General features: G+C 38.2%; 1 protein-coding gene across 1 annotated transcript in view; it reads right to left on the reverse strand.

Moving 5' to 3' along the window:
• Positions 1-8,547: 8,547 nt before the first annotated feature.
• snx1.L (sorting nexin 1 L homeolog) overlaps positions 8,548-16,050 on the reverse strand; it is a 28,164-nt gene continuing 20,661 nt past the window's right edge. The window contains 4 exon segments of the mRNA NM_001091365.1: positions 8,548-10,330; positions 11,606-11,677; positions 13,178-13,258; positions 13,913-14,056. Of these exon segments, the coding sequence (NP_001084834.1) occupies positions 10,280-10,330; positions 11,606-11,677; positions 13,178-13,258; positions 13,913-14,056 (348 nt within the window). The 3' untranslated portion in view covers positions 8,548-10,279.

Below are 16,050 nucleotides of genomic sequence, written 5' to 3' on the forward strand. Positions count from 1 at the left end.
CCCTTTTATAAGCATTACTAGCCATACATAGCACTTATACACAACATCTCCAAAACAGTACATCACAAAACGGGGTCAATGGCATCTACACAGTTTATAAGAGGCCGCTAAAGCCCTAAAGATCCCAACTTCCAACACTATATATTGGAGAATAAAGTGTCCATTTGTCCTATAATTGCATACACTGTGTAAACGTCAGGAATCCCTTATATATTCTGTCTTCTAAGAACTGAGAGGAAAAAGCAATTAATTCTAGTAAGAAATAGGACATGTATAAGTTACAATCCCGAGTAGAGAATACATTTGCATTGCAACTTTTATAGTTCAGACCCATTTAAAGGGGTGGTTCACCTTTCAGATAACTTTTAGTATGATTTAGAGAGAGATATTCTGAGACAATTTCCAATTGGTTTTCATTTTTTTTTATTTAAGGTTTTTTAATTATTGGCTTTTTATTCAGCAGCTCTTCAATTTGCATTTAAAGCAACCTAGGGTCCCAATTACCCTAGCAACCATGCACTGATTTGATATAAGAGACTGGAATATGTATAGGAGAAGCCTTTTATAAAAAGTAAATGAATAATAAAAAGTATAGCAATTAATGTGTAGCCTTACAGAGCATTTGCTTTTTAGAAGGGGTCAGCGACGCCCACTTGAAAGCTGCAAAGAGTCAGAAGAAAAAGGCAAATAACTAAAAAAATAAATAAAAAAAATAAAAACCAAATGAAAAGTTGCTTAGAATTGGCCATTCTATAACATATAATTCTTTTAAGAAGCAATTAAGTGACTGTGCAAAAAGTAACTATTTCGGGTACACTATATTCAGTCTGTGTATGCAGCATGACTTTGTTTAAGGCAGTCTGACCTCTGTGTTATACCTTACTGAAGTTTGTTACATCACCGTAGAGAGACGTGGCTTTATGTGACATGTTCAGCCACCACCTTATTTACCTTCCCCTTCAGTCTTTTCCTTTCTTATTTAACCAACAACTAGCCCTTCTCATTGTCTTCTTATATATATTTATATATATTTTTGCTTCCATGGGTGTCTGCAGAAAGGGGCAAGAGGGGGCAGTTGTCCCACCCTGACTTCTCCAGCTAGTTCCAAGAATTGTTTGTAAATTGAATTCCCAGCAACAGAAATGCTTTTTATACTTTCTACCCCAAGGCAAGCCTTAATCTAAAGGTGGCCATACACGGGCCGATAAAAGCTGCCGACAGACCGTGTCGGCAGCTTATTGGCCCGTGTATGGGGGCCCCCGACGGGCTTCCCCGATCGAGATCTGGCCGAAAGTCGGCCAGATCTCGATCGGATGGGATTAAAAATCCCGTCGGATCGCGGCCGCATCTGTTCGTTGATGCGGTCCCGCGATCCGACCGCCCGTTTGGCGAACGCTAGGATCCGATCGTTGGGCCCTAGGGCCCACGATCGGATCAGCCCGATATTGCCCACCTCAAGGTGGGCATATCGGAGGGAGATCCGCTCGTTTGGCGACATCGCCAAACGAGCGGATCTATCCGTGTATGGCCACCTTTATGCATTGTCATGAATTGGTTCATCTTCAGTGGGATGCTACCCTAGGTGATATTAGCTTACTTGCGCCCCCTGGAAAAATTTCTGCAAAGATTGGATTTAATTTCTTAAAGGAGAACTAAACCATAAATATTAACATGGCTAAAAATGCCATATTTTAAATACTGAACTTATTGATCCAGCCTAAAGGCCAATAATTTCTTTAGTAGTTAATATCCAAGCCTTAAAAGCTGTCACAAGAGTTTTCCATCTGCGTTAGAAATGTCTGACACACACATGCTCAGAGTACTTTGAGCAGCTGTTGAGAACTTTTAGGGATAAAACAATATATTTGTTCTATTTTCAAAAGCTGAATGCATGAGCCAACCAGTGCTTGGGAGTTTGATATTTGCACTGAACATATTTTTCTAAACACATCAGTTAATAGTGCTTTCCACCAGAATTCTGCACTGAAATCCATTTCTCAAAAGAGAAAACAGATTTTTCTATATTCAGTTTTGAAATCTGACATGGGGCTAGACATTTTGTCAATTTCCCAGCTGCCCCTGGTCATGTGACTTGTGCCTGCACTTTAGGAGAGAAATGCTTTCTGGCAGGCTGCTGTTTTTCCTTCTCAATGTAACTGAATGTGTCTCAGTGAGACATGGGTTTTTACTATTGAGTGTTGTTCTTAGATCTACCAGGCAAAATGTCTAGCCCCATGTCAGATTTCAAAACTGAATATAGAAAAATCTGTTTTCTCTTAGAAAAATCTATTGGGGAGCGATCCGCTCCTTTGACGTAATCGGCAAATGAGCTGATCTATGTGTATGACCACCTTTAGGCTATGGGCACACATGCTGAAGGCTCTGGCAGATCTGCTCCATTGTTTTGAATCTGATCACACAGCGGAGCTGAAACGGAGTTCAGCCCAAATACACGAAAGGAGGTATGCCAAGGCTGACCTCAACTTGAGCTCTGCCGTGTGAGTGCACACAAGCTGATCTGATTCAATTCAATGGAGTGGGGGCACTGAGCAGATCTGCTTCTCTCAGTCTGCCAAAATATACAGGCTGACAACAGCCAGAGCCATAAGCCTGTGTTCCCATAGCCATCATATATAGCCATAATCAGAGTGAGACTCTCAGACACTCAGCAACTGTGGAACATTTGGTATTTCTGTATAGTTCAGAACCATCTCTATCTATTTATTCTTTCGAACATTCTTAAATTATTTCTATAGACATATAGATGCTTCAGTAAAGCAATCTTCAGTAAATCCCCTGCTCTCATTTTCCTATTTAAAAGCAAATTGAGCTTGTTGTTTCTCTCTGCGTGTCTGGTTTTGTAATTGTGGGTGGGAGACACTCACAGTAGCCTCTGTATGTCAGTTCATTTAGCTTGGGCAGAATAAGGGAGTTACTGTGCTTGAGGTCTGGGAGCAGAGAGGGGCAGGAAGAGCACTGCTATTGCTGGCACAGGAACACTGGAAGCTTGTCTGCAGGTGATTGCATTGCCCTTAGTGGCACATGTTTGGAATTAAGGGATTGATGTATGTTGTGCAATAGTATTAATAGACAGATGCCATGGAAATGTAAGATTCTTTAAATACCTTGCATAAATGTATGATATTTATGTGCTGCATCACAAATTTATGTCATAGTTGTTACACAAAGAATTAAAGAATTGAGGGCATATAGGGGATATATAACATGGGGCACCTAATAGATCCTCTCTGGTCCCTGTCTGTTCTTACAATGAGCAGTGGGGTGTCCTTATGGTTAATCCCTAGAGGAAAAGCAGGCAGCCAGTCACAACATGTACAAATGAACTGCACTGAACAACTAGTTCTGTGTATAATTTGCCCCCATGTGGAGGATCAGACATACCAAAAATAGCACAGGTGTGAGATTGTGGACACACAACTGGATTGCTGGGTGAACCATGCAAATCGTTCAGTTTATGACTCTTATAATAACCCATGTGTTGTCTGGTTATCAATGGACCAACATTACAGTACTAATTGAACATCTACTCATTTGTGGTGTGCACTAGATATTGGATACGTTTCACCAAACTTGCTCCAAATGAGTGATCTGCTCAGTGGGTAAAACAGATAACATGGGTTATTTCACTAAATAAATCTGCAATTTAAACTAAGTGCTAATTGGTTGCTGTGCACTGAAGCAGACGTGTAGTACCATACTGGTAGGTCTGACACACTGTTATTATAAGGATAATACTGTACTTCTGTAAAGCATTTATGTGGTTATGTAATAAAATGAACTAAATTTGCCCAGGGGCAATAACCCATAGTAGCCAATCAGCAGGCAGTCAGCTTTTTTTAATGCAAGCATCTTATTGGATGCCATGGGTTACTGTTCCTGGGCAAACTTAGTGCCTTATAATAAATAAAGGGGATAGTCTGCTATACTATACATACCTACGAATGGTCTATGTCATTCCACTTGCCCATTAAAATACAATAAAGCAGAGGGATTCAATGTCAGACTGTTATTGTAGGCTTATGTATATACATCGGCTGCAGATCTAAGCTAACAGAAAGCATCAGAGAGACCAGGAAAACAGTCAGAGAAACTGGTGAATTCTTTATAGTGACTGCATTTCCTGTGTGAAATAACTTGCTATTATTGATAAGATTGGGCAGGAATATGTTTTCTTTTTATCGGGGATACAGTTCATTAAAACAAAGCTATTTAAGGCTACAGTAAAAGATATTCTAAGAAAAAGGTGCTGCTAGCATGACATGAGATACACAGGTATGTGATGTTAGCTGCAAGCCTCGGTGTGGCTCACTGACTTGTAAATTGTAAGGCCAGAGACGGGCTGCACACACAACTTGTGGCCTCATGTGCCTGAGTAAGCATTCCATAAACCTTGGGACACATAAAAAAAACTGCAAGAGTAGGTACAAATGGATTAGATTCCAATGCGCCGCATCAGCACATATCTTTATATGAAAGCAAAACCCCCTACACACATTTCATTTAACAAGGCACAATAATCACTTGACACATCAAAACATTGGCAGCAACTGGGACAGATCTGTGTATGTACTCTTCTGTTGCACAGAACTGCAGAATATATAGATGTTTGTAATTACATAATAATAAATAATAAACATAGGGTTCCACAGAGACAATGTGGGCATATACAGTGTAACAGGCAGTGCAGAACTTTCAGGAGCTGGGCCCATTGCTTAAATATTTCTGGGTCTTCAGCAAGCCCAACCTGCAACCCCCGGTGCGCTGTGGTAGTGGAAGGCCTGCTGTATAAAAGTTACACCAATGTTAATAGGGTTCCATACAGGCAATCTGGACATATACAATGTAAGGGGTTTATTATACAGTCTGGGAATATATGAAATAACAGGTTTAAAGAGATCAGAACATATATTTTGTCTAGTCTAGTTCTGCACATAAGGGTCAGTGCCTAAACCTTGTGCACTGTTTGCCTGCATGTTAGCCAACCACTTAGACTGTAAGCTCTTCGGGAAAGGGACCTCCTTTCAACTATGTCCACATGGCACTTATTTGAGTATTTATACTTATTTATTGTAATACTTGTCCTCCCTGTGTGTACTTTTGTATATTGTAAGATTGTACAGCGCCATGCATCTTTGTAGCGCTTTATAAATAAAGTTTACATACATATTGCAACAAGTTGTTTTTTTTTTACCTCTTGATCCATGCTCCAACCACCAGATGTATTTTGCAGGCTGGGTCAACAAGTTACACCCTGCCATGTGCAAAGGGTATATTGACATTTCTAAAATATTCCACTACTATTAAGTTGTCATTGGCACACATTAGCTGGAAAGTCACACAAAAATAGAAAAATCCTGTACCAAATTGTGTGTGTATTCCTTGTGGGAATGGAGGAATAAAGATAAAAGGCACTCTGATGATATACTGAAACAATTGATACAAACCAAAAACCAGGCATATCCTACTAGAATCACATTTCCCTACAACATCCAATCAGTGGTAAGTGCAATAAAAAGCTACAGCTATCAGCTGACTACATAGAAAGCAAAGTGGTGTGAGTAGCAATGGAAAAAAAAACAGCTCAGTAATGCCGAAACTATGAGAATTGTAACGAATACCATGGAACTTTACCATTATAACATAAAAAAAAAAATAATAGTTACAGTGTGTTTGATACCAGCTCCGCTGTGTTCGACCATCTTTTATCCATTGTTTAATTAAAAGCTCAAGTGGGTTATTGTGTCAATGTAGCCTTAAAATAACACAGATGTATAAAGTGGCCACAAATGCCAAATCAGGAAAACTAGTTAATATTTTCAAAATTGTGCCAGACAAGTTAACATTTAGAATTGGTCCTATGGTATTTTCATTTCCTGGGTCCCATGGCCCTGATATTGGAAGGTACTAAATGTGTGTCAGCAATAAGCATTACATCTAGCTTCTAAACTACTAAGAAAATAAGTAAAAAGTTATAATTAAAATTTTAATAATTGATGACATCTCTTTAAATTAATGATAGGGACACACCACTGTGTCAGGGACTGATGTGAATTGTGTATTGTCGATGTACTGCGGAATGCGAGGGCTATACAAATGAATAATATAATATTCCAAGAAAGCTTTGAGGAGTCTCATTTAACAAAGTTACGTATACTGAACCTGCTCTTGGTCGTAGTTCTGTATTTTTCAGTGTGGGAAGCTGTATGTTGAATCCTAGCAGGTAAGCGTTGGTGTTTCATCAGCAGAATTCTTGAACCTCTGCCACAGAGAGCATTTGTTACCTGCCATATTCAAGCTGTGAATAATTGGGGGACATTCTGCAGAGATGTATAAACCCTGCAGGTGGGTTACCAAACCCATTTTCTGTCCAGACTTTTTCCTACTCTGGAAAGGAAGATGATTCTTCAATGCTGTATCATGCAAGAATATCACATTTTTAGGAAAAAGCCCACTGTAGTTTTCTGTCAATAAAGTCCTGCATTATAGGAAAACAAAGCTGACAGAACAGGGAAAAAAATAATCAATAATCATACATGAATATATTATGCTGTGATCAGATCGCCTCTGGAACAAAAATAATCTTGTCAAAAATGCACCCCTGCATGATGGGGTGATATGCCTATTTTGTCTCCATAATAAACCCTGCCATTTTCCTGTAATGAATGCAGTGTTTTACATGTTGCAAATAAGGCAGGAATAAGGAGTCAGTCACCAGCTTTTAAACCTCTTATACCACCCTTAACGCACAGCTACTTAAGTATCTAATGAATTTTTTTCTGAAAAAGGAAACCGCATTGTACAAGAGGGAACAGAAAGCAGCAGGTCCTACCCCCAAGTGAATCTTTCCTCCACACTCAATGGATATGCATTACGTCAAAACATAAGCTTTTTACTTTTACATAACCAACCGAGTACATGCTGGTATAATAATGATTCTTCCTCTCACAGAGATTCACTGTGCAATAGTTTGTCCCATCTGGACTGGCATATCCTTCCTTTTCCACCCCTTCAACCAAATCTTAGCCTGACTGAATGCAAGAGACATTCAAATAAAAATATGCATTTCTGTCCTGCACATGAGCAAGCTTCCCATATTCTAAACCAAGTCTTACAAACCCACTGCTCAGCAAAATAGATTGAAGAGGAAACCCACTTTCTGTATTAGTAGACTTGATCTTGCTTCTGTTTTCCTTTAAAGAGGTTGTATGGTACAATATGTATTAAGAATTTTTTCTTTTTATCTCATATTGTAGAGACCTTCCAGCTTATTAAACTGAAGCACTGTTGGGCTGACATACTAGAAGTGCATGTTTGTGTTTATTTTAGATGCAATAATTTATTTGCTTCCAGTCTGCATACTATTCTCTATTTCTAACCAGCAGGGGTTACCTCTACAGCCAAGGCCACCATTAGAAATCACGGGCCCCCGTACAACAACATATTCTGGACCCCGCCCTCTCCAGTCCCCACAGTAAAAAAAAAACCACAAACATCAGTGCTAAAAACGGTAAAACCCCCACCCCCCCAAGTTCTAAAAAAATCATTGGTGGTCAGGGGTCCCCACAAGTTAAAAAAACCCAAATAGGCGGGGTTTTGCTTCCAATAAGGATTAATTATATCTTAGTTGGGATCAAGTACAAGCTACTGTTTTATTATAACAGAGAAAAAGGAAATCATTTTTAAAAATTTGTATTATTTGGATAAAATGGAGTCTATGGAAGACAGCCATTCCGTAATTCGGAGCTTTCTGGATACCGGGTTTCCGGATAAGGGATCCTATACCTGTACTGCCATTGATTTATAAACAAGGGTGCAATCAATTCCTTGTTTTTTCCGCAAACATATTTGCAAGCTTTTTATTCCTTTACATCTGCCATCTTAAATCCCTTCGGAGTTTGTGGAATCCTCAATTGTCCATTTTGATGTGGTTGCAGATTTGGGGAGCACTATTTAAGCAAGTCGTTGTGGCATTTACCTTGTCTCAAACATATTTCATCAATGATATTGGTGCAGAAAGGATCCATTTGGTAATTAGTCATCTCATCTGTTCCATTCTGAATTCTTTCATTCTTTATGTGATAATGTAATGTAACTAAACAAGTGAAGAGGATATTGGGTGGGTGGATCAAGGAGTTACAAACATGGACAATAAATAACGATTACATGCTTACAAGTAAACCTTATTTAAACTAAAGAGGAAGTATATCTTAAAAATGTAATGAAAAGTTAGATTTGTGCCGAATACCAGTGTCAACCTTATACTAAACTGCCCAAAGGGAATCACATTTAAATATAAATTCAATATGGCGGCACTTTCACACTTCAGAGGAAACAGCAGGCTATCACATGGTGGTTTTTTTCACCGTTTTATTAAAGGTTTTATTGGAATAGAAATACTCCTTTCTGTGTCTGTCACAGCCCAAAAATATACAATATAGATATTTATATTAATAAACCCTCCCTAAAAACCAAAGTCAACTAGATGAAATATATAGATTTTTTATTTATTCTTTTTTTTTCTTGCTGAAAACTCTAAATTGACAATTTATAGCTTTTATAAGAAAATATATACGTGAAAGTGAAACAAACCAACACAAAGGAAAAGTTAACAGAAAAATGCATGTCTTGAAATGCAACGGTAAAAAGTAGAACAAGAAAAAACCAAAAGGTGAAACCAAAAACACAGTTTCTTGGAATTTAAATCTTGGTGTTTATACAGGTTTGCAGAGGACAATGTCAATGGCTCTTATCCCTGAACTAGCCTTATGTCTGATGGCACTTGTCCATATGCTCTACCAGCATTTCAGCAAGTGCAGCAGAACATGAGTCCACTCCCTATTCATATAAATGCATGACAGTGCAGGCAGACTTTGGTGTTTCTTCCCTGGCTCAAAAATGCTGGCACAGAAGATACTACATATGCCCCAGCCCTAAAGCAAATGATCTCACAACACTCAATTGTAGAGAAGAGGGCAACAGAAAAATCTGTAATCAGAATACTGTCCCCACCAAACAAGCGCTGGGGCTTTATGCAAGAGAATGCTGCTTAATATAATGAAAAGGTCATTCTATAAGCTTCACAGAGACATATGAATTGTGGGCCTGACTCTGAGCATAAGTGTTACATGAAACACCCCTTCAGAGTAGCAGTAAACTATGAATCCAAGCAGTTCCACTCTCAATATCTCACCACACTGGAATGCCAATTCTGTTCCAGACCGTTGTGATGTGCACAAATATTATCTTACACTTGACATAAGTAAAATCCTGAAAATAAGGCACATGTTTTAGCCATCTTCAGTCCTGCTGCCTGAATATTTACTGCTTTTTGCAACTAGATAGGACTGCCAATAGTTCTAAAACACCAAAGGACACATGGTACAAACTGGTGAGCTCACATTTTACAATACAAGGACAAAAAAAAATGGTGGGGCTCCAGCTGTTAAGAATTCATTCACCAAGGATTTTAGGAATAGCAGTTCTTCAACAGCTCGAGTGCCAAATGGCTACCTATACATGCAAAAGACAGGGGTTTGATTATCCTAAATAGAACTGTGGGTGTTAACTCCACCGAGGTCAACTACAAAATAAACTGATATCTCTGAGGACTATTTTGGCCTCTTTGCATAGAACAAAATAATGCAGAGGAATGCTGTTTAAAGGCATTTGTAAACAGTCAAGATAACAGTATTTTTCTGATTTATTAGCACAGCGTGGGTCTCACTCATAATGCTGTCACACTACTGCAAAGCTCTTTCCTATGTTAAGCACTCAGCACAGATCTTTGTTCATGGGATGTGCAACATCTCAGGGAGTTCCGAGGCCAGGGGCTCAGTATTTTCAATGCAAAACAAATGGACATAGTTCCCACTAAAAAAAAACAAAAAAGGTGAAGTGGCGCAACCAATCCTTATAAAAACCACTTTGTTAAAAGTGCGATTTGTTATTGAGCATACTTAACTGTCCCCTTAGAAAAACCTTATTTTGAGTAGTTTCACTTTAAGCTTTAAAACTTGGTCTGGTGACTTGAGAATATACAGAGGGACAACAGAGTGATTAACACTCCTGGGTCTGAAAATACAAGCAGCCCACAGGAAATTTGTTTAGCATTAAAGACATTGTAGAAGGTTTAACTGTATGGGAGGTAAATGAGTTTGTGTCACTGTTCTCTAAAAGGCAGACGGTACAGTATTTATATTAATATAAAAATGGCAGAAGACGAATAGAACCATCAGGGTTGTTTTTCAATCCACACCAGTTAGGATATAACTTTTGCTTCAGGTAAAAACGCCTCCCAGTATTTAACCAGCTGTGGAGATAAAAAGTAGAGTTAAGATGCTGAAATGGCAGCTTTAATTAAGGCATTGCCATGGTCTGCAGCCTATCAATGCCATGTCAGAATCCACATGAAAATAAACACAAAAGATATAACTAGGTTTAACATGAGCACAATAGACAGAGCTTGTTTTGTCATCTTTAATTATTGAAAAACACTAAAGAGATCATTATTTTTCTTTTATACTTTCACTATACACCCTCACAATCCCTGCAACCAGGAACATATGTTTACAGATAATAAGCTCTGTATAGAGTTGTTGCCTGTGGCTCTCATGCTTACAGATAAGGATGATGATATTACAGAACCCCACCCCCCTATAAAGTATCTTAAACATACATCACAAGTCTAGGCAAGACATAAAAAGAACAATAAGAGCTATGGTAAGAATTTTAATGGGGGCTACGTGCGGTGCCAATCCATACACTACTACTTGTCCAAGACTGCTTCCAGTTCACTGTAGGTCATTGGCTAGTAACGCACAAAAACACATTAGTGATCAAAATGTTGCATGTGCCAATGTCCTATAATGATATTCCTAAACAAGGTAAATCACAACCAGAATGTGGCCCATACAAAAAAATTATTATTTTTTTTTTTCTCTAATCCTGACTCTATGTATGATACTGATATAACAAGTGTGTGTCGGACTGGGATGTCAGGGGTCCACCAGAAAAGCTTAGACCGTGGGCCCACTTTCTAAACTATTATTCCTCCTCTCCTCACTCAACCTCTTTATTCTCTAATCTTTTATCTCTACATAATATACACTATTCTTCCATTATTAAGCCCCTTAAATGAATAGGGAATGACCATGAAATAGGCCAAATGGTTAATAGCAAAAGGGCCCACCGGGAGTTTTCCTGGTATTCAGATAGGCCAGTCCGACACTGGATATAACAGCTGCCTTGTTTCAAATTTACTACACCTGATCTACATGTGTGAATGCTGGGATATTATAGAGCTACAGTAGTAAGACACAACAATTCTCACGGTAAAAGCCTACTTACTATAAAAATAAATGATTATCATTGATAATCTTTACATTAGTTCTGATGTACAGTAATAATATTATATCCTCCTTCTGTAATGGCTGAGACTACTCAATGATAAGTCATAGCGCTATGTATTATGTACTTTGTGCTTATGCATTGTCCTTGCCCTATGGATTAAAAAAAAAAAAGCTCTTATAATCTATATAAATACAACTAGATATTTACACATTAGGAAAAATTTAATGCAACATACTTTGTGCTGTGAATTCAAGAGTGTCTCCAGATATTTAACTATGTGACTTTTAAAATCCTTAGACTTCTCTTTCTGAAAAAAAGGGAAGGAAAGGTTTCATCAATAATGTTACAGTGACTGAGTAAGTCTAATGATGTTGTCTTTCCTAATTCAAAAACTTGCTTTGTCATTGAATATTTACTATAAGTAAATCTAAAAAAAACAACTGGATTTGCTGAGTAATCAATGAAGACGGTTCACTACTCATCCGAGCAACTTCTTCAATTCATCTGACATCTGAAGAAATTCACAGAGGTGTAGATTCTGTGTAGTACTGTGATAGGATTATCCAATGTGTCATGCAACTCCTAGAAGGAGGTGTTACTTGTGAGAGTTGCACGAATGGACATGTGAAGTGTTCTGAAACCGTCGGGGTACAGATGTTAGAACAGCATTGTATGTAGCAGACAGGTGGTGTCAAAGGTCCCCGCCTCTGTTCAGGGATGGTTTCTCCACCTTGACATGAATCGCCTCTTTCACACCTCGTTCAAACCAGCGGCCTTCTTTATCCAATATTTGGACCTTGCTATCCTTCTAGGAGTTGCATGACACATTGGATAATCCTATCAAAGTACTACACAGAATCTACACCTCTGTGAATTTCTTCAGATGTCACCTCTTTGAAGAGTTACAATGGGCCATTGTGATTGGATTAGTGGAAGAGTTTATATGCCGAGAACTTCCCACACCAGTCAGTTGAACGGAAGAAGCTGCTCGGATAAGTAGTGAAACGTCTTCATTGATTACTCAGCAAGTCCAGTTGTTTTTAGATTTTCCTATACTAGATATACCATGACCTGGATGAATGAAAATCTTCATAGTCATTTTGTCATTGAATGTATAGCTGTCTAGTATGGTCAGCGACCATTTTATATATTTTCCTAGTAATATATGTTCTTGGCTATGCTTCAGATATACTGTACATCAAATTGAGTTTATAAAGTTCTCGGTGTTCAACGTGCAAAATAAATAAGTAATATATATATATTTTTTAACTAGTGATAAGTAGGTTTGTATGCTGTGTATAAAACAAATATCAGGAAGAACAAATAAGAGTATATATATGTTATTCAGGGTCTCCTATGCCTAAGAACTTTGTATATTTATTTGTAGCTGCCAGACGATATCTGTCCATACTCTCTGAAATTAATTAAGGCTCTCTGGTTATCATGAACCTCTGCTCTGGGAAGCATCTTTTAAGTATCAGAGGTAATGGGTTCTACATATACAATTTTAGTTTTACGCAAAAAGCACAGAAGTTTAATTTTAATGGCCATGATTATCCATTACCATTGCTTAGTTTACCCAAAACCTGTGAATCATAAGGTGGTCCATGTAGCAAAAATCATAGTCCTATTCATTGAACTCACATCGAACAAGTGTGTATACTGCCCTTAACAGATCTCACCATTGCAGAAGTGAGTGTCCTTAGTTTATAGTCTCCACTGCTGTGAGCCTGCTACACTGACAAGCTTATGATGCAAAGGTTTCAAGGGGGTATAATGCCCCTTTAACGGAAAGTACCATACTTGCCTCAAACCGCATGACCTCCTTTCGTACTGTAACAGAAATCCTCTCAAAATCCCTCTCATATTGTGTGACCCGGGATTCCCACTAAAAGGACAAAAAAAAATAATACAATTCATTTGTAATACAAACTTTTGTCTAAAGACTATACAATTTTCAGAACACCTGAGCTGAATAAAAGAAAGGTCTTTCAGGTTTGAAAGTGGATAAGTCAGTGCTCTTTATAGATACATGATACCATGCACTGAGAAAAAGCGGCTGAGAAAAGAAGTGAGGATAAACAAATCACCAAAGCAGTTTAGCCCCACTAGCTTGATGCCCCATAATAAAGTATGCAGCTTGTCTATTTTCATTGCAGGAGCAATGAAGTTGGAATTCTGGGAAATATTATCAGATCACACCTTTCACACTCTCCGTCTATAACGTAACATGTAGGGCATTGGCCCCTTTCAGCTGCTGAAGCCAGTGCATAGAACAAATATTTCTGATTTGTGCCTTTGAGGAAATGACGTATGACACTGCAGGTATAGCAAGGCCCTGCTTGCATGAGGGAGTGTACAATGCAACTGGAGCTTCATTGTGACTGGCAAAAAAGTTTGAGAGCTGCTTAGCATCTAAATAATTGATGTGCATTTTAAAAACATATACAAGTTTATCATGAAACAACCCTGTGAAATAAAAGGTATGAGATGTATAATCATATTAGCGAGAGGAAACTCAATATGTGCAAGGTTTTCCCACCTCTGCAATCTCATCCTTTGCTTGTTGTAGTTTGTCTGGTTTGTTGGCCCACAGCAATCTAGCCTCATTTTCTCTCTTCTTCTGTAAGGTTGCCTGAGCGTCCTGCCATCGCTGCCAGGTTTTTATTCGCTGATCAAATACCCCCTAAAGGAGACGGGAACCATATCACTGTTACATTTGTAAAAACACAGGCTTTTGGGAAACAGCATAAAGACACCAAAACAGTGCTACAAGAAGAACAGGTCTACATTTTTTTTTTTTTTTTTAACTTTTCCACTGGCTCAAATTACTGTATATGATTTATAGCAGTTGATCAACTCATGTATCCAAGAGCTCATAAACAGCTGCAGGTTAGTCTGGATGCTGGCGATTTCTTTATCTATTTCCAGATTTTCTGCTGGTATTAGCAGATTTCACTTCTCTCTCTTGCCGGATACTTCTGTCATACGGGCCTCATCATCATAATAAATTGTGACATTATTTTCATAAAGCAGAAGCATTTTGACTTCTGTGCTTGTTCATAGCCTTGAAAAGTCTTGTAAGATCAAATAACTGGCAATTTTCTAAAAGAGCTTTGCACTGTATGGTAGATTTCTGAATAGAACAGATGTCAAATTGTGTGTATGCTTATAGGCAATAGCAATATCATGTTTGCTCACATTTGGGGACCTAGGCCTAGCAATGTGGCCATGCAGGGAAGCAGTATCTAGCAGAATATGAGATGTAAAATATGGCCTCAGGGAAAGTTTCATTCCAGGCACTAAACTATAATGTATCATGCAGTAAATACTGTTTAAGTGCACATTGTTTCAGAACAAAGCCTGTCGTCAATTACTCTCAATTTTGTGTAGGGATACACCGAATGCACAATTTTGGATTTGGCCGAACCCCGAATCCTTTGCAAAAGATTTGGCGGAATACCAAATCAGAATTTTAATTTGCATATGCAAATTAGGGGTGGGAAGAGGAAAGCAAATTAGGGGTGGGAAGGGGAAAACATTTTATACTTCCTTGTTTGTGACAGTCACGTGATTTCCCTCCCCACCCCTAATTTTCTTATGCAAATTAGGATCCGGATTTGGTTCAGCAGAAGGATTTGGCCGAATCCGATTCCTGATGAAAAAGGACGAATCCTGGATTCGGTGCATCCCTAATTGTGTGATACACATACCTTTCATTTAGGAGCAGCTTTTTCCCTGACTATACAATCTGATGTTGGACACAGAAGCTGAAAAAGAATTGCTGGTACAGGTATGTGACCTGTTATCCAAAATGCGCGGGACCTGGGGTGTTCCAGATAACAAATCTTTCCATAATTTGGATCTTCATGCCTTAAAGTAACAGTAATGTCAAAAAATAAAAGTGTTTTAAAGAAATGAAAATATAATGCAGTGTTGCCCTGCACTGGTAAAACTGCTGTGTTTGCTTAAAAAACACTACTATTGTTTATATAAATAAGCTGGTGTGTAGCAATGGGGGCAGCCATTCAAAGGAGAAAAGGCTCAGGTTACACAGCAGATAGCAAATAAGCTCTGTCTGTCTAATGGTGTTATCTGTTATCCACTATTTAACCTGTGCCATATAGCTGTTTTTCAATTTCCACCATTGCTCCACAGCAGCTTGTTTATATGAACTATAGTAGTGTTTCTGAAGCAAACACATCAGTTTTACCTGTGCAGGGCAACAGTACATGATATTTTCATTACTTTAAAACACTTACATTTTTTGTGGTTACTGTTCCTTTAAGTCTACTAAAAAATCATGTAAACATTAAATAAACCCGATAGGCTGGTTTTGCTTTTAATAAGGATTAATTATATATAGATTGGATCAAGTACAAGGTATGGTTTTATTATTACAGAGAAAGGAAATAATTTTAAAATTTCCCTAATTTGGAGCTTTCTGGATAATGGGTTTCCAGATAATGGGTCCCATGCCTGTACAAACAACTGATCCTGATCACATGATGTCATATATAGGAAAGTCATGTACATAAAACAGCAGTCTCTGGAAGATACAACATTTACATATTTATCAGTAATGCACTATTTTCAGAGATATATACAACTAATAACACAAAAAGAGAATTTGGTACACAAGTAAACTAAGTTAAATCTTGGGGCCAGCATATAACTACA

The sequence above is a fragment of the Xenopus laevis genome, chromosome 3L, assembly GCF_017654675.1.
Source record: "Xenopus laevis strain J_2021 chromosome 3L, Xenopus_laevis_v10.1, whole genome shotgun sequence".
NCBI lineage: Eukaryota > Metazoa > Chordata > Amphibia > Anura > Pipidae > Xenopus > Xenopus laevis.